A 27,882-nucleotide genomic window follows, 5' to 3' on the forward strand; every position below is an offset into this window, starting at 1 on the left:
CAAAATTCCCTATGCGTAGATCACACTCTGCGTTCTGGTAAGGTGGCAAAGGAAAGCGGGGTTCTTCCCTGGGCTCATCGTCCGCCAGTGTCGCTAGGAGAGCTACTTGGCTGTCCGTGACTGTGCCGTGGGTCACCTGATCCTGTACGTGAAGGAGCTCAGGCGAGTCAGCACTGGAGTTAGCAGGGTCTTGTACGGGGGGGGGGGGGGGGGGGGGGGGGGTGCTGTGCCCCGCTAAAGTAGATCTACCTGAGAGGCTGGCTGTCGACGGTTGGAGAGCAGGCGACGGTGGGTTATAGGCGATTCACACGACAGGCAAATCCACGTTTACAGGAAAGTCACCATGGAGATATTCCTGCGGGCGACCAAAATTTGCCCGCGGGAATCAAAAGTGTCCATGGCCTTTTTGCCCGCGGATGCACTCATTTGCGGGCACTTTTACAGTTATGAGGCTGTGAGGTCATACTATCGTACGGTAGTCTTGAACCCTGGTTGTTTGGCCTTCGTCTTTGGGTACTCATTCCAAATCACCACAGTAACGCCGTATACTCACCGGATACTCGCGGGAGCTCTGGCCGCCACCCGCCGCCGTGTGAACTGCAGCCTCACGTTTCACTTCCTGTACTGCGGGCACCTGACAAACGTGGATTTGCCTGTAGTGTGAATCGCCTATAACTATCTTCTGCTGTTGGTCGAGTAGCTGGTTCGAAAACTGGTACGGTACGGGTCACTGACGCTGTGGGCGGTGGTTGTAGAGATGAAGGTTGAGACGGTTGGGATGTCGGGCCGGGTGAGCTGTTGTTTCGGCATCGATTTTTCTTGGATGGGAGACAATTCCTGCATCCTCAACCCCCCCTTGTGGCATTCACACCGGACGCAGGTGCCGCTGCCATTGCACCGGCAGCAAGTGGCACTCTGCATCAGCTGGTTTGCCGGCCTATGCCGGAGCCGCGCTGGAGCCGGAAAATCCACCGAAAACTGAGCCAAGGCACCTGCCAAGGGCAAGGAGTCAAGCCGCAAGCGGGATTCACAGAAGCTTTTTCTTTTGTAGTGGAAAGAATAATAATTATTCTGAATAATCATTTCCTTTCCAAGTGTGACGTCATCCCAGTGATGCTACGTACATACATGATACAACGTGTTTCGAACGTTTTTTGTTTTTGCCGAAACTGCGAAAGAAGGAATTCAAATAAGTTTATTGACATGACTTGCTGAGTTCATTTTCTAACCATGGCATGAGATTGTTGTTGAATGCCTTACCCCACATTCGATTCTTGAATATCGATATCCTTTGCTCTGTTACTGACTAGGAAGGAAGTAGGCTGTTCGGCTTCTTTCTTACGACGGGTTTGCCGTAGTAGTTCATACTCCGAGTTAGCGTCTATGTGTATTTGGTTCAGATGTTTGTTATTCATTGAAGAGTCAGGTCGAAGTATTCAGTGATCGGCCTTAGGGCCACTGTAGTCAGTCATGTCTGCACAACAGGATGGAGGCGGTAGCTCTGAATCCCTTAGTATCGAGGAGACCAAGTAAGAACTGAGAATTTTCAAGCCTTTTTGGAAAATTTCAAATTTTACACTTTCCACTCTTTTACTTTGGGTAGCTTGGCCAAAATAGCAGTCGAATGTTGAAATGTTCTCAAACAATCCCTTCAGTGGCTTGTCTGCATGCCCTTGTTTTGTATCTTGTGTAGTTTTTGTTGTCTTTGTTGAGTTCAACCGATGTCCAAATGATCTTTGGGAGCTCTTGAGTTTCGCTTGTCTTTTGCAAAGCTGAAGGAAAGTATCAGGCTGTAGTCTTCAACTCGAACTCTTGTCATCATGGTCATTCATGTCATGAGCTGTTTTGAAATGAATGCGTAGATTGATTCTATGTCACTCGCTTGATCAACGTCGATAGACTTTATATGCATCAGCTCATCAGCTTTATTTTTTTCCACCTCTGACAAGATTCTTCAATTATGTAGTACATTGTGCATCTGACAAGATCGTAATTTATTTGTACAAGTATGTACGATATTTCCATGGTCCAGAGTAGAACGCATGCGTCTTGACTTCTCATTTTAGAAAAGCGATCCTGTCAGCTTTTCTATTATTTTCTTGTTGAGTTTCAAGTTCTCCTTCCTCCCTAGGCTGAGGCTTTCCTGCCACTATCGCCTATCGAGTAGCTCGAAGAAGTGGTTGTTTCAAGAGTCTGAGATCATTTTTTTTGCTAGTAATCTCTTCTCGAGATTACTGTGTCTTGTCCCTGTTGCCAGTTCGCTTCTGTCCCAGTGTGACGCTTCAGCACACGGTTTTTTTGTTGCTATCTTGCGTGGTGGTACCTGGTGTCGACTCTGCTGCGAAAGATGGCGACAAGTTTGACAGATAGTTGCAGCAAGAATGCATCATGATATTTTTACAGGTTTAGTTCTGCTGTGTTGATTTATTCATAATGTGTTGTCACCTGATCATCTCCTTCTTGTCTTGTGGTCTTAAAATCTTGACTGATTTTGTATTCTTTCAGCAAACTTCGTGCCAAACTTGGATTGAAGCCACTAGAAGTTGAGGACTCTTCAGGTTGGTTCAAATTAGTTCAAAATTAATATCTATGACCTATGGGAAACCGTATTCCTGGTTGAACCGTATTCCTGGTGATTCGCATTTTCTGTACGTGTATTTAGAGTTCTGAGCGAGAAGGTGTTTAGACAAGCCTAGTTCACATTCGACGCAACGCCGATGGTACGGGACGTAAGGGCTTGTTGGGAGGGCTGGGGTGAGCTGTAAAATCCTGTACGATTCGTACGACACGACATGCAGCAGCCGTTGCGACGTTCAACGTCGAACGGCGCGAGTCATACGGCATGGTCCGTGACGGGGTGACTTTCGGGCCAAATTTCTCTTTTTTCGGTACTTCTTTTCAATTATTTCTCCTTGAAAGAAGCGGAATCAAGTTCACAATACCAGTTTTTCATGAAGACCAAACAATTAGCTCTGAAAGTTGTGGCATTCAAATATTAGCCCCAGGAAATGATAGAATAGTTCGTCTGTCACGCTTCTGAACTATCCCTAAATACAATAAGTGACATGACATCTTATGTTGCTACAATTCAACTCAAGTCGTGCTAGCCATTCTGTGAGTTACCATGGGAAGCGCAGTGTTCGAAATGCTAAAAATATCCAAGTACGAATCGGGAGTAGTCGGCGCACGACACCGTCTCCTGTTCACACTCGAATTGCAGCCGTTTTGTACGCTTGCGTCCCCGTCTACGCCCGTCTACGGTATGACAAGTTGGATCGATCCAACTCTTCCCGTCGCTTCCCGATCTGTACGGTTGCGTTCCCGTTCCTGGTGTTCACATTGGACGCCGTCCGATCGTCCCGTCGATCCTTACGTCGCGTCCCGTCGTGCCCTGTCGAATGGGGACCAGGCTACACATTATTCTCGTGTGTACCGTATTTTCCGGCGTATAACGGCCGATTCTCGATACAACTTTTTGCAACGCGACACGATTTTAGACAGTGACGACAAGTCGCGTACAGTCGCAAGGCACCTGTCGCAGAAGTGGAAGAAAGTTCAACTTTTGCGAGGCGCGACGTACACATTAGTGTACAGTTTCTACTTTGGGTGCACGTGCACAGTACTACTAGTGCATAGGGCCGTCGCAAACACCAAAAAATATTGTGAACCGTGTTTCGCTGTCGCATGTCGCGTCGCAAAAAGTTGCATTGTTAATCGGCCTTAAGCCGCACCCAGATTTGTTGTCGTGAAATACGCTTAGAGTTGCCCTTTCTTTTATTTTTAGATGAAAGGTTTTGGTTTCGGAGAATTTTAGTGAATCGCTTGTTTCATATGAAACAAAACATTGGACCGGCTCTTAGAAGCGCAACTTGAATCATCAAAACGAAGAGTTTAGATTCCAGACGCGATATGTGTGGGATTTTGGATTTTTTTCACGTCTGTGTCATCAAGACTTCATTCAGGTCTTCACATTCAAAACCCGGACAGAATAGAGATTTTCTTTGGAGGTTAACGGTGTATTTCATCGTAGCAAGTGTCCACAGTGTTCAGTGTTTTCATGCTACGTTCTGGTCCGTTCTCATTCCATCGTGCAGGGAAAGAGTCGACGAGCGAACGCAAAGATGTTCACCGGCCTGCTAAGAACATTCTCGATGAGGCGCACACAAAGAAGGTATGAAATGGTCCTCTTGCCCTCCTGTGAGAGGAATGCCTGTGAGCATGGCATCATATATCTGTGCCTGTTGTTTCCTGCTGAGTGCATACAGTAAATGAACTACTATTTGACAATGCTGGCGAGTCTGGACACCTTCCAATAGTGCTTGAAAGTGATGACGTCAGAAGTCGACAAATAACGACTTCTGGATCCACTCTGCCCATAGCGAAGTACTACCGTATGTGTGGTGGAGAGGTCTCTCGTGTCGCACGCAATTTATGCATGGATCCATACAAAATGTGGATCCAAAGTCAGCATTGTCATGGCTTCTTGCTAGCCGTAACGTAGCACTTCCCAGCCCTATTTGTAGGAAGCCAACCTGACTAGTTAGGCTGTGTTTACAAGAGAATTTTCAACCCGGGTTGAGTTCACCCCGGGTTGAAAGTCTGTACGATAGACAAAATAGGTGAGCATGTACATGAAGGCAGTTTACCTGGGTCAAATATTGATATACCGCCAAAAGTCCACTTCTAGAGTCCTGTATGGTCACGTGAATACTTTCGCGCGAAATTTGCCTGTGCACTGCTATTCAAACCTGGCGCGAGATACGCATAGAAGTACGTTAGTACGATATTCTCAACCCGGGTTAATTTCAACCCTTCCCCAGAACCCGGGGCGAAATTTCAACCCGGGTCAAGCGCAATGCGTCATGTAAACGCGCCATTCATTTTGTGTACATGGCGGGTTGAAATCTGACCCGGGTTGAAACGCCTCCTGTAAACACATCCTTAGAAACATTGCCGTGCCTTCACGAAAATGTGTTCTCCCAGTTTTGGTATGAGGTATAAGCTCGTTGGGCATTGCCGAATATGGATTGCAGGAGTAATGCATGTGAGTATGCTGGGATCGGGGTACTTTTCAGGGATACATTGTTCAACACCCCCGGGTGGCTGCGTGAGGTGTTCGCGGTACAAATTACGTCATTGCACAATGGGCTTGTTGTTCTGCTCTACTGTTGTGCGGGGTTGCCCAGATCAAGGCGAAGATGGAAAGGGTGCGGATGATGCGAGAGACACACAAAACGTTAAGGTAAGCTGCGAACATCATTGACTTTTTCTTGTCCATTTTTCTTGTGCTGGTGTGTGAAGCTGTACTGTAGTCTGTTATTGGACTTGAGCCGCACTGTTTCCATGCAGTGCTTTGAGATTTCCAATAACTCGTATCTGTTTTCTGTTGCAGTTCAGTGAAAACATTGGGTTCCAGGGACGACGAAGATGACGATATCACGTCTTGGCTGACGAAATCGCGCAAATTGGACAAGGAGCGGCTGAAAGCAGAGAGAAGGGTAATTACTAGTATTGAGATGTGACGTCAATCCCCCTGCTTGTAGAATTACGGCTGTCACGGTGTGTCAATGCCGACACAGATCAACAGCTAGCGACCTAGTTACGGGCTGCTGTTCCGTTCACTCATTGTGTGTTTGCTCTGATTATGTATAATATACATAATCAGTGTGTGTGTGTGTGTGTGTGTAAGTGAGACTACATTATAGTCTCACTTACACACACACACACACACACACACACACACACACACACACACACACACACACACACACACACACACACACACACACACACACGCACACACACACACACACACCTGTATTATTATATAACAAGCAGTTGCATTTTAGAAGGTGCAAGGTTACGTTTGTCCAGCTTGACGATTACATGTTAAGGCTCTGTGTTGGTCGTTTTCTCTTTCCTCCCAGCAACGCGAGCTTGATGCTATGGATGAAGATTTTGGTGTTAGTGCCATGCTTGATGAAGAGATGAGTCAGAAGGACAAAAAACGGAAAGGCAAAGGAAATGAGGTGAGCCATCTTTTGGGGCACTCACACGATATCAAGTTCGCTGAAGCGCAAGTGGTTCACAATGTGCTTCATGATCTCGCCCAGCTTCTGAACTTTGCATCTCGCTACTGCATCACAGTGCTGTCAAGTGCTAGCAGACGCATTTTGCCTAGCTTTCATCGATGCACAGCGTATCTATGGTTGTTCACCGCTTGGGTTCCGAACTTTGCCAGGTCCACTCGGGATTTTTGTAGTAGCAATCCCGATTAAAATCGGATCAGATCTGGCTTGGAACTTGTTCATGTTGTCTGGATGTCATGGTTTGCTGTAGCTGAGCTGTGCCGTTTCTCATATTGTTAAATTTGTGTGGACAGAGCTACTCTTCGAAGCACCTCGGGGGACTGAAGGTCGAGCACGACGAAGGTGCATTCATGGTAAGCACTCAGCTAAAAGGGACCCACGGCTCAGCTGGGAGTCAATGGCACTAACACACCCGCCCACTAGCATCCAGGTGCAGGTGAAGCTATTTTCACGATCCTCAGGCAGCTGAAATCGATGAGTTCTTGGACAGCGTTGACTTCCATAGAGGGTGGTTTGGCTTGTCTATGAGCATGATTGAGAAACGAGAGGTACCAGGTTCCAGCAGTGCTTGGAGTGGACGTATTTTCGCAGCCCTGCTATGATCCACAGTGTGGTCTGGCACAACAGTACCATGGATGTCGCAAGTGCATACAAAGTGTTTTACACTTCCAATAGGTCTTGCCCTACCTGGTATGCAAATCCGTAATGTCTTTTTGTTACATTTTATTTTTTCCGGTCTTCCGTTGACCCTCGCTATGTTCGGAAAAGTTAGTTCTTTGCGGCTGTGTGCTGCGTGCATGATTGAAGTAAATCTCCAGTGCACTGTGTGTGTGTGTGTGTGTGTCTGTGCGTGTGTGCGTGTGTGTGTGTTCATACGTGGTATGGTATGAAGTAGGTGCGATTTTTTTGTCAAGATGTGTCGTTACTTTTAGTCAGCGCTGCTGCGTGTGCTGAAGACTCGAGTGAAGAGTCGTGCTTGTTTGTGTCTATATATTTGCCTTGTGTACCTAGGATGGAACAACCACAGTTCTAACCCTCAAAGACCAAGGTGAGTGCTAGCTGAGGACTTGTAAAAAGAAAAAGAAATTGAGTTCTGGGATCAATTGTACAGTACTGTAGGGTGCCGAAGATCGTTTTTGGGGGGGGGTGGGGGTGGGGGTCAGCATTGTGGCCTGGGCTGGATCAATTAATAAACCAGCTAACCAGCAAAGATAACATGGGTCTAAAGGCCGATTCATACTTCGTTTCGCGTACGGGAAACGCGTTGCGTCGCGAAAAAGTTCATCTGAGCTCGACTATTTCGCGTACGGGAAAGCCATCGTGCGACGGCCGCGCGATAACTTTCCCGTACGCGAAATGAAGTATGAATCGGCATTAATACTGTTTCATTCCAATTTCTTTGTTCTTCCATCCAGATGTTTTAGAGGACGGTGATGACATCTTGGTCAATGTCAACTTGCTAGATCTTGAGCGGGTAGGTGATGCTACACAAGCAGTTTTGCTGTGTCAACTTTGTGTGTGTGTGGTGTGTGTGTGTGTGTGTGTGTGTGCCTGTTGACTTTGCGATTTCTCTCTCTTCTCTTCTCTCTTCTTGTCCTTGTCTCCCGCTTCTGAGAGCGGCGTTTCCCGATAGGGTAGCTGTACATAGTAGTAATAGTAGTGTGTGTGTGTGTGTGTGTGTGTGTGTGTGTGTGTGTGTGTGTGTGTGTGTGTGTGTGGTGTCCCAGCACAAGTTGCTATGTATAACATAGCTGTTCGCTATCATCGCTTACGCGATGGGCATGTCTGAGGTGTGTGTGTGTGTGTGTGTGTGTGTGCTACTGGGTCCCATTGTGTGTTTGTGTGTGTGTGTGTGTGTGTGTGTGTGTGTGTGTGTGTGTGTGTGTGTGTCACTGTGTGTGTGTGTCACTGTGTGTGTGTGAGTGAGACAGAGAGGCAAAGAAAGAGAGGGAGAGAGCAATAGAGATTGAATATAAGCAGGTTTACATACATAATATATGCTTGAAGGGCTTGCAGAGTTTTTAGCTTTTCAGGTCATCACATGTCCGTATTCGTGCTGATGTGTTTCTCTCTCACAGGCAAAAAAGAACCAAGAGAACAAAAAACGAAAGCCAGAATATAGACCTTGGGAGGAGGAAGAGCTGGATGAAGATGGCATGGTACGTTGGAAGTGTTGTTGATGCATTATCTGGTTTTAGTTACCTCATTAGACTTTTTACGATAAAACTTGGATAAGAGGCCATCCAGCATTATGATAATTTCCACGGAACGAAAATGTTCTTGCTGATGCGGCACCAATCCCACATCATTACTTCGATGCTGTGCGATCATGACTGCAGAATTCATGCTATTTGTTACTGTTTTATAACCCTCGTTATTGATAATTTCAGCGAAAACATGAGAAGCTTGCAGTTTTTTATCTACCGCGCCTCGACACAGAAGATATTTTGAATTTAAATCATGACTGTCTTGGATTATTGTCTTTTTTGCAAGGTGAAAAGTACGAGTATGTGTGACCCCTTACTTTCCTTCTGTATTTCCTCCTTCTGTGTGTTTGCAGCCCATTAACAAAGCAGTACTTTCGAAGTACGATGAGGAGATTGAGGGAAAAGAAAAGAAATCCTTCACACTAAGTATGTGTATTGTGTTGTTCTGGCTAGTCTGTTGAGTAGTGTTCTGGCTTTGAGTAGTGTTCTGGCTTGGAGTAGTATTCTGGCTTGGAGTAGTATTCTGGCTTGGAGTAGTATTCTGGGTGCTCTGTGTGTTGGAGTAATATTCTGGGTACTAGTACTCTGTGTTGGAGTAGTGTTCTGGGTACTCTGTGTTGGAGTAGTGTTCTGGGTACTCTGTGTTGGAGTAGTGTTCTGGGTACTCTGCGTTGGAGTAGTGTTCTGGGTACTCTCTGTGTTGAAGTATTGTTCTGGCTGGGAGTATTGTTCCGGGTACTCTGTTTTGGAGTAGTGTTCTGGGCACTCTGTGTTAGAGTACTGTTCTGGCTTCTCTTTGTTGGAAGTCGTATCCTATCTACACTATGCTTTGGCTACACACTTGATTGATTCCTCTTTGATATCCATAGTGCATTGCCTTTTGGACAACTTTCACAGTAGCTTGGTGTGCCAATGTCCTGCTTGTCCCTGTGCTTGTTTGCGGCTATCCAGACACCAGCGGTGCAGCAGACCTGTCTGATAAGATGATGATGGACATGATCAAGAAGGACATGCAGGCGCGAGCGGTGAGTGTTGCTGCCTTTTTCTATGTTCCAGTTTCATCCTACATGTAGTGTGTGATGCGTTGCGAAGGCAAGGTATAGATTTGTTTTGTTTCTTCCCTCCAAGTTTCCTTGTGTTTTATTTCGATTTTTCTCCTGCTGTCCCTGTTTTCAATTATGCCTCCATGCACCTTGCTGTGTGTGTAGCAAACTCTGGATTACTCAAAGGGTGAGTTAGCACGAGAGTACTACACTAGTGAGGAGATGACAGCGTTCAAGAAGCCGAAGAAGAAGAGGAAAATGATGAAGAAGAAAATGCTCAAGGTGTGTATGAATACTGCTTCTTCCTTGTCGAATGCCGTTATGCTTCGCTGTCAGTGGTCCCGGCTTGAAAGCTGTGTACCGATCTCTTACACCACTGTTTCGCAAAGAGAATATGCGGAATTGCATGTACTACCGCTCTGATAAGGTGACAAAAGGGCCTAGAAGACTACTTCAACTAGGACCAAGGGATGTTATCTCCAGTCAAATGGCACTGGATAAGAAGACTGCATGTGTAAGGTCTCTTGAGCGGTCGGCTTATTGAGAGGCTTCACTGTACAGGCTTCCCATGCATGGTGTAAAGCAATTTGTATTAGCCACTGAGCAGGCAACTGGCCATGCGTCTTGTTCATGCGTTGTGTGGGGTGTCTTGTTTTACTGTTTAGCTTCCTGTGACACCAGAAGTACATTATATGTTAGCTGAGCAGCCACGAGTGTGCAACTCTAATAATTCTCTGGGCTTGCTTTGCGGTGCATGATCGTGATTACATAGCCCAAGACCAGTGGATGATGAACTGACCTTCATTGTTAGCAGCAACTGTCAATCACGTGTGGATTCTCGCCATTGGAGACCCCACGCACAGAATGTTACACTTGTGAGAGATTATTTGCTTTTGATGATAACCCCTGTGTTGTGCCATAGGCTGATGACCTGCTACGAATAGATCCAGACGAATCCGAGGCACCACCACAGCCTCCCAAGGACCGGCGCTCTTCTCGAAGGGAGGCACCGCCTTCGATCAAGAAAGAACCTGTGCGGGAAACGGCGGAGGAGTTGAAGCTGTCAGATGAAGAGGATGACGATTCAGAGTTACGCATTGCGCTCGCAAGGTATGTCTGTGTATGTGTGTGTGGGGGGGGGGGGGGGGCTTTCACCCGAACGCAATGTTAGGCATCGTACAGGTCATTTTTGCTCTGCTTCGACTTCGGTCTGCTGATATCCAGTGGGCTTGCATGCAGGACGCCCTCCGTTCTGGAGTGCTGCGTATATTTGCGTTATGGCTCAGGACAATCTCACGCCGTATACACGCTCATTCAGAGACTCACACCCACAAACTGACCTGTTGCTAATGAGATGATCTTTTGTGTTCTTCTGTCTATGAAGGACGCGGCGTTTGCGACAAATGGAGAGACGCAGATCCCCTTCGCCTGTCCAGGATGCCCAGGTGAGTGGAACAGGATAGCTGGCTTGATGCCATCCTTGGTCCGTCCCTTGGCTGTGAGGGTGCTTGTTCAGCACAGCCATCCTTGGTCCGTCCCTTGGCAGTGAAGGTGCTTGTTTAGCACAGGCATCCTTGGTCCGTCCCTTGGCAGTGAAGGTGCTTGTTTAGCACAGGCATCCTTGGTCCGTCCCTTGGCAGTGAGAGTGCTCGTTTAGCACATGGCGAGACCGTACTCTGCTTATTGGCACAAGCACGAACAGCTCGCGCGCAACATTTATTGATGGCGAGTTACCCTGGTGACAGCTTATTCTTTTCAATATTAGAAGCATATCAGTGTGAGCATGTTCATTTCAGTTTGTCCTGTGTTCCTGTGTGGACTTTTTCGTTTTTACACGTAGTATTCCTCTGATTTTCTCTTGCCATGACATGCAGGTCAAGATGGAGGATAGCAGTGATGAGGAAGAAAAGAGCGTCTCCTTTGCTGGTAGGGTTTTGGTTCTTTCGCTTTCATGCCAACTCGAGTTTTGCCTGAAATCGGATATCTCTAGCATGTGTGCATTGACTTTGTGAAGTCAAAAAAACCTGTCTTTTCTACCTTTCCCCAGAAGTCTTCTTTGTGAGAAGATAACTTTGCCGACCACTCCAAGCACAATAGACGAGGTAAAGTTCACAGGATCCTGTCTCGGTGGATACTGATTTTGTCAACCTACTTTTTTTTCCTTGTACCATGTCTACTGTGTTCATGCAGGTGCCATTATAAGTACAACATCTGAGTTCTGTCGCACTGTCGGCGCTGAAGACGCTTCTCCCAGTAAGTTTGGCAATTGCTGCTGGAACTGGTCATATTCCGTTCTCTCTGCTCTGCTTTTATTGCCCGTGTGAAAGGTTACATCGCAGTTGTGTACGTCGTGATTGTTTTGTTCTCTTTTCACCCAATCATTATATACGCCTGTCTGCCTGTTTGTTTAATGTGACTTGTTTTGTGCAGCCCATCGGCCAAGTCACTCCGTTTCTATGGAAGAAAGCGATGATGATAATGATGATATGGTGAGTTAGAATGAGCTTGCAAGCTGTTTCCTCTGTATGATGGAAACAATGCAAGTTGTTATGCAACCGATGATGATAACTTTTGCGCTCTTGCCACTTTGTATTGCCGCTGAGGCTGCACCGTGGTGAGCAAGTGCACAGAGGTTGCTGGTGGGGTTTGGGGATGCTGTGTGGTGGTTGCAAGTACCCGGGAAGAGATCTTGCTGTGGTGTGTGTGGCGTTGGTGTATTCTTTGGAATGGCGGACTGTCTCCACACTCCAGTTGGAAGGACCAGGTACTGTAGGTTTGGAGGCGCTCACAATGTGTAGTGCTACCATTGTGGGTGTCCTTCCGGCTCCCATGCGATTGCAGGGTTGAGCTGGTCCCGGACGGCAGCGTGCCGTGTGCCACTGAGGCTCAGTCCCAGTGCCCGCTTTCTTTTTCATTTGGTCCCATGCACGCACTTGGGCCGAGTACATGTGATACGCACATCATTGCTGTGCGTGTCACTCATGATTTCATACGTTTCTATGGCCAGTTTCATGGCTGAAAGCCCGGATTGTTTGAGCCTCCCGTTGAGACGCGCGGTTGAGATGCCGAATCCCCGGGGGTCGTGGTGTTGTATTTTTCAACACTGCGCGGTTCGATGCAGTTTCCGAACACATATCATTTCTTTTTTCTTTTGTTGTTGGCCTAGGATGATACGCTGCGCTGCTGGTGTCCATTGGGCATCTGTGCGTCGGCATTTTCTGAGGCTCTTTCTATCGTCTTGAACTGTGTGTCATGCACGCATACATTGCCGTGTGTTTTAGTGGTTTCTTTTTTTGGTGTGTGCGCTTTTGCTTGTTTATGGAAGGATATCGAAGAACCGGAGGAAGGTGCACCAGGTACAGCTGGTTGGAGTCAAGTGGACCCGCGACAAAAAAAGAAGGACAAGATTGAAGTAAAGCTTGAAGTAAGTAACTGTGTTTAGAAGACCATAGCTGTTTTGTCCTGATTTCTGTTAGCTTACAATCTTAGAAAAGGCCACTGTGAGTGACTGTCGATGATAACGCCTCTTTCACAGGCAAACAAAACACAAATGGCCATGGTGAAGGAGTACAGTCAACTTTGTGAATAACGACACTCGGCGGGGCATCAGAAAAGTGTCCTTATTCGCGAAGTGTCCTTATACCCGAAGTCCCATTTCAATGTCTGTGAACCCATATTTGTATAGTAAAGTTATGACATGCATATCGAAGTGAAGCTCTTTTCGTGCTCTATGTCAATGTGTACTTTATTTTCATATTGCAATTGAAAGGAACTATAAAGTCAGTATTCAAGGGAAGTAAATGGAAAAATAAGCTTTTTGGAGCCATCTACAGGGACGTGTACATGTATGATGATTAATGTACAAGCATGTACATTGTACATGACGTGTAGTTGTGTGGTCGTGCTGATCGATTCAACTATTTTGAAGCAAAAGAAAAGAAAGAAATTAGCCCCCCCCCCCCCCCCTCTGGCTGCATCTTCTTGCATGTGTTCCTTTATTCATCGCCATGGGCTCTGGTACTTCTGCATGACAGGTACTGGAAATACATGTGGCTGTCAAAAGCCCAGAAAATCGTTACTCAAGCAGTGAATTTGACCTCAGGGCACTAAAATCATGTCGCTATTCGCGAATTGTCGTTACTCAGATAGTCGTTATATCCCAAGTTAAATGTATACAGTTAGATGGGACTTTGCTCTGGGCATGGAAATTCTGTCGTTACTCGCGAATTGTCGTTATACCCACAGTCGTTATTAGCCCCCCCCCCCTGGCTGCATCTTATTGCGTATGTACCTTCATCGCCGTGGATTCTGGCACTTCTGCATGACTGGTACGTATTTCCTTGATTACCAGCCGCCCTTGAATAGGCGCCGCCAGCCACTAGTACTAAGGATAGTTTGATACAAGAGTGCATTCGAGTTTGTGATTTGCACGCACTTCTCACATGTACAAGATGACCTTCAAGTACAAAGTCATCTTACTTCACCTGCAGCTCTAATCCCTACCCTTCACACACTACACAGTCATTCCTTCGAAATTGAAAGATGCTCGTCCAGATTGGTGAAAACTCTCTCTAAATGACCTCACAATCGCTCGTAAACAATTCTCAAAGATCGAAAATGGAACCAGCCATTACCGAACATGCCACATCTGTGGGAATAGAATACAATAATCGAAAAACTGAAGTAAAGCACGCCATAGTGGGTTACTGTACAACGAAGAAAGCCAATGTCAGAGCTGTTATAACTGCGTTGATTGATATGATTACAAACTACAAGTTCCTAAAACGAACGGCAGTAAGGAACAAAAGAAAACTCACCAAGGAAAATGCAAAAAATCAAATTCACTCGACATCATCATCACCTTCTGCATCTTGCACTTCATCTTCTTCACCACTAATGTCTGCGTCAATCATATCCCGAGCGTCTTCCGCCATGCCGCCAGGCTTCGTGCGGTGGATACGGTTGGTGTCCGCTGCCGTTATTCCACAAGCGTCGAAACTGCGCACAATTGTTTCACTGGAAACTTGTTCCCATGCACAGATGGTTCAGGTCACCATCTTGAGCTTGGACGGCACCCTAGCGTTGCCGCGTGGAGTCAAATCGGTGCCTCGCTCCGGCTCTTGCAGCCACTCTTCGTACAACTCCCTGTAGCAAGCCTTGAATGGAGCATTCCATGAAACGTCGGCTGACTGGACCACTTTCCTCGGTAGTATAGTGGTAAGTATCTCCGCCTGTCACGCGGAAGACCCGGGTTCGATTCCCGGACGGGGAGCGAAATGTAGTCTAATAAGGGGACTACTTAACTATTATGTACAACTACTCGTTATACTACTCGTCTCAGAGCACGCGTAAGGCTGTTATAATGGTTATATTATCAAAGGAAAGACTGTACTATCACAAATGTTCTGGACTGGGAGAACACCACAGGGAGGACTGGAAGAAGCAGAAAGACGACTGAGAGAAGCACAAAGAGACTGGGAGAAGCAGAAAGACGACTGAGAGAACAACCCTGCGCACCGGGGATGATGCCAACAACGGTGTTGGTCGCACGCAGATTTCATTCACCTCGTCCATTGTGTGACACCAGAACGAATCCCAAACAAGGAAATTCGATGTCTCAAGCGCAGTAGCAGCTGGCTTCCATACATCGTCGACCCAGCGCAGTGTCGCCCAGCCGTTATCCGTCAGAACTATCACCACTCCGGCGATATCCTTCAACTCTCGCCGGGCGTTCGTTTTCCTTTGAACACGATTAGCGGCGGAAGTCGAGTGCCATCAGTGAAGGCTGCAAGACAGACGATAATGCACGACTTCTCGAGTCCGGTAGTCCGTACTGGCACGTGCTGAACCCCGCCGGGTAGTTCTACAGTGGTGCCTCCAGGCATATCGGCCCATAGCCCATGGCGGTTTCATCCATGTTCGCTATGTGAGCAGGCTGAAGCTCACTGTCCTCGCGAATATCGCGACACAACTTCACAAAGTGTGCTACTTTTAGCTGAGAGCTCCGGCCAATCTCTACTGCCCTTGAAATCGGGGTCGTTGGAGAGTTGCTTGGCGCGAAGCACTATGGCCTTACACGTGACGCGGAGAGTTTGTTCTCGTTGCTCACCGGTCAAGGCAATGCGCTCATTCTCCATCCCCGGCTGAGCGGACGCATGGCCACCGCCAGGTAACCTCTTCTTGGCTGCGGGCTTTTCCATTGCCTCCAGATCAGGTAGCTGTTTGCGCCATTCTCGAATTCGCTTTTCATCCACACCAATCTCTTGTGCCGCACCACGGTTTGTCGTCTCTTGACCATGCTTTGCTGTGCGGACTTTGAAAGCAACACTATACGATTTGAGCATACTGGATCGAAAGTGATCGACGAGAGAGCTCCGGAGTCTATCAGGTATTTGATACGGAAAGGCAATCACACTAATTATGACAAAATGGTAAGCTCTTGGATTGCTTTTTGTTGGCGAAATGGCGCTATAGCACAGACATTTTGGACTTGTTCAAATGCTTTTGTCGCGGCGTTGTGCGTTTTTACTTGCACACTAAAGTATGAGTATGTCGTACTCCACTTGTCGTGGGCCAAATTCTATGGCCCAAGTTGTATTGGTCTACTTTCTTCATTGTTTTCGTTCCGTTCACCGCGAGGAGAAACGCGAGTGTACACTAGTTTTACAGTCATGATAAAGTGCCCAAGCCCTGAGGTCCAAAAGTACACAGTCGTACATGAACTCGCCGCATACTCCGTATGGTCCATGAACACAGGGACCCCGGGCCTCGCCCGCATTGCTTGTTTCGAATACGGGCCGCGGCGTCTGTTCAAGGAAATACGATACTTGGAACATGTAGCTGTCAGAAGCCCAGAAAATCGTTACTCAAGCAGTGAATTTCACCCCGGGGCACTATAATCATGTCACTATTCGCGAATTGTCGGTATATCCGAAGTTAATTGTATACAGTTAGATGGGACGTTGCTCTGGGCATGGAAATTCTGTCGTTATTCGCGAATTGTTATATCAGCAGTCCTTATTAGCGAAGCTCTCTGTAGAACACAATTCAAATACTGAAAACAATTGCATGGAACGAAGAACGCGATAGGTAATTCACTGTTGATGATGATAATAATTATGGTGACTTTTATTGTGGTTGTGATGTTGTTGTTGTTGTTGTTGTTGTTGTTGTTGTTGTCTTCTTGTTTTGGCACAGCATGTTGATATTTTGGAGGCTGAGCCGATCGTGTCCAGCAGTTTAGCGGCCACTCTGCAGATGGCCGATCAGAAAGGTGAGAGCGCCATGCCACTAGGGAGGTTCTGCTCTATGTTATGGGAACGCGACGCAAAGAATCACGCGAACTCTTTTCGCGTTCCCGTAACGTAAAGAAATCCTGTTCTGCTCTACGTTCACGTAGAGAAGTCACGTGGAATGTTTACTGGGGATTTCCCCTTCCATATGTGGCAGTTTTCTGCCTGCACTCGAATGATACCCAGCAGATCCGTACGCATTTTCTTTGCGTGTGCCACAGCGTAGAGAACCTCATCTCCGCGTAGAAATCTGGCCCCAAAACACGCGAAGCCGTAGACTCTAACCCAGACACCTGCTCTCTACGTGATTTCTCTACGTTTCACGTATAGCTGAACCTTTCTACTGCCATTCTCCTGTACACTCATGTTGCTCTCGCCTCCAGCGGTGTACTACCTTAGTCTTGTGCTGAAATACCATGCTAATTATAAAACCCACCGCAGCAGTGGCGAGGCTTCCTGCAGCTTCAATCACAGGTTTTACTCTTTTAGGGCTCTAAAACCACTTCCCATGTTCCCCTACTTGAGCAAATGTGTGCATGACATGTGCCTGAACAGCTATGTTCGAATATACAACTACATTTTATGTGCTGAAAAGTCGCTTGCCAGCGTTGTAGCAGGACTGGAGCTGACTTCGAAGCCATGGTGGACAGGCTGTCCAAAAGACGACGGGAGACGTGCCGAGTCTGCTCCAGCACCGGTTTTCCTAAGAAGCAAGCTGTGATATGGCTGGCAGCAATGTAGATATGTTGTGTTGTAGCAAGAATCCATATCCAGGAGTGGACGAATCCTATGTAGAGCGGTAGAGGTTTAGTTAGTGCGTGTTTTGGCAGAAGTATGACCGTGTGCGTATGATTTTCCGCTCCTGTCTGGTAGGCTTGCAACTGTTCACCTCTCCGCACTGTGCTCTTGGCCCACATTCGTAACACTATAGCGAGGGAGTTTGTTCTTGTATGATGCTCCGTATCCTCCAGACAGCTGTTTCGTTCATCGAGCGCTCCTCAGTGGAGATAGATAACGAATGAATAGCAGTTAACCCTTTGCGTGCTGAGTACGAGTTAACTCGCACTTTATGCATGACCTGATCCACTACGTACGAGTTAACTCGCAAAAAAATTCGCGCGATATATCGCAATGCATAGACCAGTGTACAAACTTTCGTAACTTCGTCAAACATAAACGCACCGCGATAATCAATACACCGTTGGAAAGGTCTTGGCCTCATCTTTCTGGAGATATAAAGATCTTCACGATAGGATAAGAATTCATTGAGCGGCGACAAGATGAACACGGAAATCACGGCCCAGAGTGAACGCGAATTTTTTTCATGAATTCTTTTTGTTGAAGAGCGTGCCAGGGGATTTCCCTTTGGCACAGCGCATGCGTGATGGACATCAAATGAAGCGCTTGGATCTGAGCTTTGCAGCGCAGTTTGTGAAAATCTGTTGAATTTGGGCAAGAAGCCGAACAAGAATGTGAAATTGAGTTGTGGTGCCATTCCGAGGCACGGTGGAGTAGTTTGGAGAGGACGTGGAAGTGGCACTGATGTGTCTATGGAGCTGAGAGCTGCCAGGATGGATTCGCTTGGTCCTGACCTTTCCAACGAGCAAAGGACGATGAAAATCCATTAAGGTGGAGTGAAATGAGAATAAATTTCGTTCGGAGCTGTGAGTGCATACTCCACCAAGAGAGTCAGTGCGCTGGAAAGCCAGTGGATTGGAGAAAAGGGGCTCAGCATGCAAAGGGTTAAAGGAACTGAGGAGCTCTCAATGACCGAAACAGCTGTCTGGAGGATATGGAGCATCATCCAAGAACGAACTTACTCGCTATGGCGTTACGAATGTGGGCCAGGAGCACAGTGCGGAGAGGTGAACAGTTTCAACTTTTTCAAATGGCCGAGTTCGTCGCAGCTTCTGAGTTGTCTTGTAAATACACAGTTTATCAGGTGGCATCAGTTAGTCAAATGGCTGATGTCTTATAATAAAAAATTCCGCAGTGGGCTGTGGAATCATCGAGTTGCGGACCCTCTCTTTGTTGTGTACTCTTGATAGTAGTGAGGCAAATGAACGCTCCGTACATATCGAATATATACCCAGCACAGTGGGGATAGGATATAACGACCCCGAAAATAACGACAGATCAACTTTACTGACACTTTTTTGGTGACCGAAGACCTGAAAATTAGGAAACGATTGTGGGTTTCACATTAGTGGCTTGGGCATTAAGATAACGAATGGCTTAACAACGTATTTCAGAATTTCACAATCGCAAAGCCAAAAGTGGAAAAGAAATCGAAAACGTGATGAAAAAAAAAGATGTCAAATAACAAAAAAAACAGCTGCCGAAAACACTGCTTCGGATGGCACAGATGTGGTACTGTCTGACCAGTGGTGCAACGTCCGGGAACAGCTCGCTGTGGGTCCTCCACCGCTGCAGAACATCTGTCTCCAGCGACACTACCTCTTCAGTGAAGTAAACAGGCGCCCGAGCATATAGAATGTCGAGTTCCACCGGGTGCTCACATCTTGTATCAGCCGTTTGGTGGTGGAAGACTGGTTGATCTGCTGCTGCTTCTTCATCAGCAACTCTGAAGCAGTAGCAGAGTGCTTGAAGTGGCCTACGGCTTTCCTGGCAGCTGACAGCACCTTCTCCAGGCCCTTCGTCTTGTCAACTGCATGGCGGATGACAGTTTGAAGTCGATGCGCCATGCACACTTGACTGGTGCAACCTGCCTCATCTTCGCGCATCCTGCCTGCGGAGACCATGTTGGCCGCTTCGTCATGTGTCACTGCGATCAGCGCAGTCCTTGGAATACTCAACTCATTCAGCGTCTCACTGAAATGCTCCTCGAGGCGAACGCTTGTGTGCCTTCCGTGGAACAAAGACATCTGCAGCACAGCACTGACCAGAGTCTACTCGATTGTTATGAAATGGACCGTGTACGTAACTTAGCGTCGCGGAGGAAGTCCAACCGTCCGTCGTCACTGCGATGCCTTCTGCAGAAGCAGCGGTAATCAGTTCTACCAGTTCCTTCTTGGCGTCTGCATGACGCTTCTTGAGGGGGCTCGCAATATGCGTTCTACACGGGACCGAATAGCTTTACTCCATGAAGCTAATAGTGCGGACCAAGCCCGGATCTGCAATTGTCGACAGCGGCCGACACGAGTCTACGATCCAGTTCAGCAGGAGTTCCCTGACCTCTCCAGCTCGTACTGGTGAGCAGGGGCGGGACGCGGTGGGTGCGGAGCTCGAAAAGAATGAATGAATGGTCGAGTGCTACGACTTACTCGCCCGGCTTCCGATTCCGACGCAGCACTGCCAGTACTTTCCGAACTCTGCAGACTGACGTGCATGGAACATGGCTTTGTGACGTGCATGGAACATGGCTTTGTGACGTGCATGGAACATGGCTTTGTGACGTGCATGGAACATGGCTTTGTGACGTGCATGGAACATGGCTTTGTGACGTGCATGGAACATGGCTTTGTGACGTGCATGGAACATGGCTTTGTGACGTGCGTGGAACATGGCTTTGTGACGTGCATGGAACATGGCTTTGTGACGTGCATGGAACATGGCTTTGTGACGTGCATGGAACATGGCTTTGTGACGTGCATGGAACATGGCTTTGTGACGTGCATGGAACATGGCTTTGTGACGTGCGCGGACCGTGCTGTACACCGTACACTGTAAAGCAGAAGTACAATGTACATGCCGCATGGCAGCGGTGTAGTTTGCTGTGCTAGTGGTGGCGGAGGCACGCATCCAGTGAACCCGCAGTGATCCTACTGAGTCTGTATACCCATTACTGTATCTGATGATTCGTTTTATGTAATTGTGTTGATTCTTCACAAATGTGTTATGTTGCCCGTGCAAGAGGCTCAAGGAGTTCAAAAAAAAAAAGTGTAGTTGCCGTACATGGACTTTTGGGTTGAGCTATGCATGCATGATACATGTACATGCACATCTGCATTCCATGTGCATTACATGTACATGTAAATTATGCACATGCACATCAGCAATAAATTTCTGTCATCTTGAAAAACGTATCGCATACTAAGGGCGCGTTCGAATTGTCACTCTTTCACTTTTCGAGGAGTTTTGTTTTTCTAAAGAGCTGGCCTCCTCAGAAAAACGAAACTCCACAACCTCATCCGATGGGAGAGGTGGATAAGTTCCGAAGAGTTTGGAATAGCTACGTCGAGATGGTCGGACGTCATCGCCATGACAATTCCACTGCTTGAAAGTTTAGTTTCAACTCGTCAGTGTTTGCGATTGCCTAATCTTTGTTGTGCTGTTCTTCTGTGGAATTATTTGTTATGATTGCCGTAGCTGACCTGTTCTCTTGTGCGTTCCTATCATATTTACTGCTTGCTAGGTTTCCTCGAGCAGCAGAAGTCTAAAGATGAGCTGCGCAAGGGCGTAAGCCTCCAGCTCGTAGGGAGCGCAGCAGAAATGGATGCCAAGGCCCGCGACAGAGCCGGGTAAGATTCTCAGTATATGCCATTAACATTACGATTGTGTTTCTAATATCAACCATGAAACCACTGGGTGCATTCTAGTTGCTATCTCCTCAGTCTTGCTGCGAGTTTCTGGCATTTGCCTGTAGGGAATACGTAGATAAGTTGTGTTGTTTTGCATGTTTATTTTTTACTCTTTTTCTTTCATAATTTCCTCATTGTTTCATGACATATCCGTTGTACGGGAACCTGTGCATGTATCATGGACCCTTTTCACATCATGTTTGCTCGTGTCCTGTGTTGCCTTTCCGGTGTTTCCCAGGGAGCTGAGAGATAGGGAGCGAGAGAGAGAGCGGAGGGAGCGAGACAGGGAGCATGATCGTGATAGGCACTATGACCGAGATCGAGAAAGGTTAGTGACTGTCCACACGGTGCAGAGAGCCTTATGCCCCAACCAAATATAACATTGTTTAGGGCTGGCTGACCGGGTCATTTTTCCCCTGATTCTGAAACCTTTTTGGTCCGCACATTTGTACGACGGGTGCCTGAGGAGCCTGTAGGTAGCTGGCGAACCGCTCGTTTGCATCGTGCATGCATGCGCATGCATATATCCAGTACTAGACATCTAGGCTGTAAGGTGTACACAGTCAGTCAACTGTGATATTAATCTATACCATGAGAATATTATGCATGTGCATCAAGTACTGAAGTACTACATGATTGTAAATGACGTACATTCATGTTTATGCTTTTGTCCGTCGTATATCCTTATGTAAGCATCAGGATCATTGATACATTACAACCAAAAAATTGTTCAGAAAGGTTTTTCCCGGCCGACCCGAAACTAGCTTGTTTTGGTTTTCGGTCTTATTGCAAACCAATTTCTTGTTCTTGGTCAACTCCCTTTAGAGCCCTTGTCTGTGTCACTGGTGTGTATCAGGCGAATCACATCCTTGTTTTTGCTGCACAGCCGAGCCTGCGAAATGTCGTTACAAAGGATATCATTGTCCTCATTTTGGAGGTTTTAACATGCAGGTGTGTGTCTCTGGTGGACTGTTGAAATGTTTCCTCTATTCCCAGGTGTCCTTTAGGGCCACTGTACTTTCCCGGCCTGTAGGCATCATGTGTGCGCCTACTGTGACGTTTGTTTGTTGCCCATCTTCTCCTTACTCTCTTGTAGGAATCCTCTGGAGAAACCCGGTTATAAGCCAAAAGTCAAACTGGAGTACTCTGATAACAGTGGTCGTCTCCTTGACGAGAAGGAGGTAAGAACCCCGTAAATATCTTCCATGATTGTTGTGCTATTTGCCACTCTTTTCTTGCGGAGTAGAATGATCTCTCGATCTTAGCATGTGCCAAGCTGTTTCTCCCTTCTGGTTTCAGCATCTCCGGCCCGTACTCTGACATAGATCTCCCTTTGCAATCCTTGTAGTGAGAGCTGAAGAGACGTTTTCCTTATCATCTCTTCTGCCCTTGTCAGCCTGGTGAACGTTCTTGGGCTGTCTTTTGCGAATAGCATGGTCTGTGGTTCGAGTCCCGGTGGCATGACTGATGAGTTCTTCTTTCTTTCGTATCTCGCTTGCAAATGTGGAGTTTCGGAAGAAGAGAGAAACAGCATCAGGCATGTGGCATAGTTTCCTAATTTTCTTTTGTGTCTTGCCACGTATGTCTTAGGCATTCCGCCAGCTCTCTTGGAGGTTCCATGGCAAGACGTCTGGCAAGGCAAAGACTGAGAAAAGGAGGAAGAAACTGGACGAGGAAAAGGTATGGCTCTGCTAGATCACTTAGGATGCGTCCTTTCCCTGCTGTCGCTTAGCTGTCTGGCACATACTTTTTTTTTCAGTGTTGCAACGAATAGCAAAATCACGAACGAGTATTCTAACGACTATGCACAGTACGAACGAACGTGTATTCTACTATTCTACCCATACCGACGAGACCATTTCAGCACACTATGCTTCCTTGTTTATTTTAGAGTTTTCTTACTCTTCTTTATATACAGTCAGACCTCGCATAACTGCACACATCCGTTTTCCACAAAAATATCCGGATAGGCGAGGGAACCAGATAATCGAACACACATACTGTGTGTATGCATGGCATATGCTGTAAATCGATAACCAACGATTTTCTTCCGGATGGCGAGGGATCCGGATGAAAGAGGGCCGGATAAGCGAGGTCTGACTGTACTGCAGCCAGACAACGTAGAATAAACATTGATCACTCTCACTGGAAATTAGACTTGTGGAATAAATAAAGAAATAAATAAATACTGGCACGAGCAAGAAAGAAGAATATACTGATAAGATACCAGTACCAAGAAAGGAAGGAAGGAGCTGCAAGTTGAGAGACTTGCGAGCAGGATTGTGGCCCTCATTCCTTATCTCTATCAACTGAGTCCGCTGAAGTAGCAACGTCTGGCAAGTTGACGAACGGCAAACCAGTAGTTATGGCGCTAGTACCGTTTCTGGACATGATCGTTTGAAGACGGCGGCCGTTCTTGTTAATGAAGAGCATGGCGTTGATACAATGGCTGCTCAAATCGGCTCAAGCCAGTAGCTGAAAAGCTTTGCTCAGACTCTGCTGACGAAGCTGGTACACAGAAGACACTTTTCGCGAGGCTGACGACATCAGGGAATGTTTCCGAGTAGCTCTGCCACCAGACCAGGTGATCGCTATCGATGTGGCAAGCGTCATCGTCCAGAAACACACAAAGTTGCTCTGCTGGTGTCAACTAGATAGGAACTGGGGCTGACTGCTGGCTACCTAAATTACCAGCAAGACGACTAAGCAGCGGTTGCTCCTTGCGCTGCACAGCTGCTCGCGACTCACATGCTGCCGGAGATTAGCAACGCCTCTTTGCTGGTGGCTCCAGCACAGTGCAGCACTCATCCGATTCATCATCAGATTCTGCTTGATCCGTAGAATCAGCATTCTCAACAGTAACAGTAAGAATGTCCTTGATGTTGTCGGTCACCTCTTGCCTGCAGTCTTCGTCAAGGAACAGTAGGGACTTGAATCTCAGATCCAAAGCAGCCGCTATCACCTCGCATGATGATACCTTGACAGGAGAAAGGTGAAATTTTGATTTCAACTCTGTCCGCAACTTGTTACGCACATTGCTGATGAACGACGTCTACATTTCCTTGTGAGTGCACTGCTCCAGGGGGCCGAACATCGGAGGCCGAACATCACGGGCTGTACTGTCGAAATCGACACTTTGCTGGATGTCGAAAGGCTGGTTGTCACTGCTTTGAAAGGCTCAAATAGTTCAGCCAGTGCTTCCGCCTGATTCCATTTATCCGTGTCCAGGTTGGGGCTCTGATCCGATGCTTTTGTGATGGATGTGTCATTGAGGACTCCTGCAATCGGCTCACACAGCTTCACCAGGCGAGCTAGAATGTCACAAGTGTAATTCCATCTGGTCGCCACTTCCGATACAAGTGTCAGTGTTCTGGACATGCTCTCCTGCACCTGGTGCTCACGTAGAGCATGGGAAGCTACATTGCTGTGATTGGCGTGCCCAACTGGTTTTCTGCACTGGGCCAGTAGCTTGGAGATAGCAGACATGTCAAGGGTATGTCTAATGGCAGTTTGAAGTCCGTGGCATGCACAGGCTACAGTGTACATGCCTGGCAAACACTTCTCCAGCTTGCGACCTGCAGCCACTGTATTGGCTGCCTGGTCGCTGACAATACCAGTCGGCTTCTTGTTACGGATGCTGAGTCGCTGTAAGGGTGCCAGAGTTTGCTGCACTACATGAATCGCTGTGACGCTCAGGAAAAGGTGGCGTGTCCAACACAACACTGCGGAGTTTCCAGTCGATGAAGTGACCTGTGTACGTTGCACACGAAACACTCCTTGACGAAGACCACATGTCAGGAGTGACGGCTATTCCGTCGATGCGATTCAAGACTTGAACCAGCTGCTGCCGCAGCAGTTCGTGCCGACGTCCAATGATCGCGAACATGTTCGTTCGACTCAGGACTTTATGCGCGGGTTCAAGCAGTTTCAGGAGCTCGACAAACCCCAGATCGGTAACGATTGACGCGGGACGCAGGGAGTCAGTCACCCACTCAGCTAAACGGCTCGTAATATCCGCCTTCCGCTTCTCGGTAATCGTTCGGCCACCCAATAATTGGGACATCACAACGGAACTTTTTTGCCGCAGTTTGCCGTTGCTGACTTGTCGATGGTGCCGGCTGTGCAAGCGCTGCAAGAGCCCATGCATTGACCTTGTTGTTGAGCCATTTTATTTTAGCAACTTTTACAGAGCTTACATTTGACGTTCGTGCTGTCGCTCACTTTCTCAAAACTCTCCCACACGGAGCTAGCTTTACAATCCGACATCACGAATTTCTACTGACTCGAAACTAAGGGTGCGTTTGGTTGGTACGATCTAGAACAGGATCGAACAGCTGGTGCACATGGAGCAGCCTCATGCCAACCAAACGGTACTCCAGAAACAGAGCACATTTTTGTGGAAAAATGTGCCAAACTTGGTGCATTCTTCAAAATGTGTATGGGTCACCATGGTCACTTAGTACGGTACGACGAGTCCAACCCAAAAGCGTATGCACGTGATCATTTGGGAACAAAATCGATGTTCCCGCCAGGTTTCACTGTGAAAAAGTGAAACTGCTCGGTCTGCTCCGGCCTCGAGGCCGGAGCAAGCAGAACATGTTCTGGCCGACCCAGAACAGGTGCAGTCCCAACCAAACGCGCTGTTCTGGTGAATCCTGTTCTAGTTCGTACCAACCAAACGCGCCCTAAGCAAAGCAGACTGATGCGATCTGAAACTAACCAGGAACTGCTGCAAACTACGGAGAAGAATAGAAGTATTTCTTGCGCAGGTGCAAGTTACAAACGGCGAGTAAGTCGAACTGGTCAGAAGCAGCGGCAAACGACGATACGACGACGATGCAGTTTGTTGTCCACTTGCAGTGACTGTTGCACATTCTACGATGCAAGAACACAGCGAGCGAGCTGCGACGAGCGGATTCAGTCTCTGTACTGAAAGTTGTACACGAAGTGTAGCATTTCGAATATTCGACTTCTGACTCACATGTTCGAATTCGGTTCAGCTCGAAAAATATTCGATTACCGAGTATTCGATTATTCGTTGCAGCACTTTTTTTTCCGGTTGTTTTTCTAGTTAGATGCAATGCGGTATATCCTTACAATATGCTACTCTTTCCCCACTTGCTGTTGTTCTCTCTGCTGTAGAAAATGTTGAAGATGAGCTCGACTGATACACCGCTTGCGACCCGAGCTCTTCTCGAGGACAAGCTGAAGGAAACCAGCTCGCCGTTCCTGGTTCTCAGTGGCAGTGCGCAGCGCTCCTTGACTGCGTACGTCTTTCTCTTGTCTTGTTGTACTAATGAACACAATCATGTTGACACAGAGACTATTATAGAGAACGCAAAAGTAATAGATGACACCTAAACACTGCGAAGATAATCATTATTTTATCATTAAATTTGTCAATTACTCAATCTACGGGCAACACTGTTTCGTCCTTTGTGGACTCATCAGTGCAGCACGGAGGAAATGAGGCCAAACCTGATAGCGATAAAAAAAATTTCCAAAGCCAGATTTAAATCAAACCCGAGCGTACCTCGCTTGCCAGAGTGCTCAAACTGCCAAGTCAGTGAGCTCTGCACAACGCAAACAGCAAAGGCACTACCCCACACAAGAGTGCTCAACTGCTACAAGAGCAGAGCATTTGGCAACTATCACTTTAGCGTTCTCTATTATAGTCTCTAGGTCAACATTTGTTCATTAGTGCAGCATAGCTTCCTGAGTAGAGTTTTGTATTGTTCTTCATTCTTTTACACCTTTTTTCAAACAAAACGAGTAAAGTGATTAATCATGCTGGGATACCTACAGTAGCTGTACCATGATTTTTATGCTGGAATTCATTTTTGGAAATGTGGGGAGGATTGGATCCAGTAGAGTGGTCTTTGGGCTTTTTGCAGCTTGATATGTAGAGAATAGAATCCGGGCGGCCCCAGCGATTCCGCTGGAAATCTGATCCAGTTCCATTAACATAGAAGAAATCACATGGAGTTATGAAGCAACTATCCACTACTGTAATAAGATAATAAGCAGTCAGAAACGGTGCAATGACAGGGTACAAAACTGACAGGCTACTGAGACATTCGACGACCTAGCTCTAACACATCTCCAGTGCGCAAACCAACAGCCTTCCGGCTTGGAAGATTCAATGTTATGGTAGGACCAATGAGGGGAAGGCGAGTGCAGCGAAAATATGCACAAGCTAAGTCCCACGGCTCGGTATCAGAGTTAAAGTTCCATTAACGCTCATCGTTACGCCACAGGAGGATTGGGTAGTATTTTTAATCTTAAACTGTATAGTGGTATGTGGAGGACTTCATGTGTGCTTGTAGTCAGTTACAGCTGTCTACGGCAACCATGTATAGTAGTGTCATTGGATGAATATCTTCTCGAGATCTGTAGGCTGTGAAAGCACTGTGTTTCAATGTGACCGCTTTCCTCTTTTTTTGGTCTTGATCGGTTGCATTGTTGTCAACTGATCAACTGTGTACCGGTGTTTGTTTGTCTCCATACCTTTCTGCAGGAACACCATAACGAAAACCTAACTTCAAACTGTGAATATTGCGTATTGCGTTGCACAGCTGGCTGTGCTTCACTTTATCATCATTGTATATAGATACTGCAGCAGTCATGTCTGCCATTTACCTGTTGTACATAATGTTCTCCTTTCTTCTCCATGTCATCAAATAGTTCATAACCAAGAGTGTGTAGCTGTA

The 27,882-nt window shown here is 47.1% G+C and overlaps 1 protein-coding gene and 1 non-coding gene across 2 annotated transcripts; both read left to right on the forward strand.

Annotated features, from left to right (window-relative positions):
* The first annotated feature begins 1,186 nt into the window (after window positions 1–1,186).
* On the forward strand, window positions 1,187–27,882 carry LOC135811907 (U4/U6.U5 tri-snRNP-associated protein 1-like). Its single transcript, XM_065325156.1, has 26 exons — window positions 1,187–1,529; window positions 2,506–2,558; window positions 4,095–4,171; window positions 5,187–5,242; window positions 5,393–5,498; window positions 5,928–6,029; window positions 6,383–6,442; window positions 7,101–7,137; window positions 7,505–7,563; window positions 8,168–8,248; window positions 8,650–8,722; window positions 9,248–9,321; window positions 9,505–9,621; window positions 10,262–10,449; window positions 10,724–10,784; window positions 11,214–11,265; window positions 11,530–11,592; window positions 11,770–11,828; window positions 12,665–12,763; window positions 16,537–16,612; window positions 21,007–21,112; window positions 21,411–21,500; window positions 22,269–22,353; window positions 22,763–22,852; window positions 26,315–26,439; window positions 27,690–27,882. The coding sequence occupies exons 1-26, from the start codon at window positions 1,471–1,473 to the stop codon at window positions 27,709–27,711; spliced, it is 2,070 nt and encodes a 689-aa protein (XP_065181228.1). The 5' UTR covers window positions 1,187–1,470; the 3' UTR covers window positions 27,712–27,882.
* Trnad-guc (transfer RNA aspartic acid (anticodon GUC)) lies at window positions 14,540–14,611 on the forward strand. Its single transcript has one exon. It is a non-coding gene; the product is annotated as a tRNA-Asp (tRNA).

This window comes from Sycon ciliatum, chromosome 1, assembly GCF_964019385.1.
Source record: "Sycon ciliatum chromosome 1, ocSycCili1.1, whole genome shotgun sequence".
In the NCBI taxonomy this organism is placed as follows: Eukaryota; Metazoa; Porifera; class Calcarea; order Leucosolenida; family Sycettidae; genus Sycon; species Sycon ciliatum.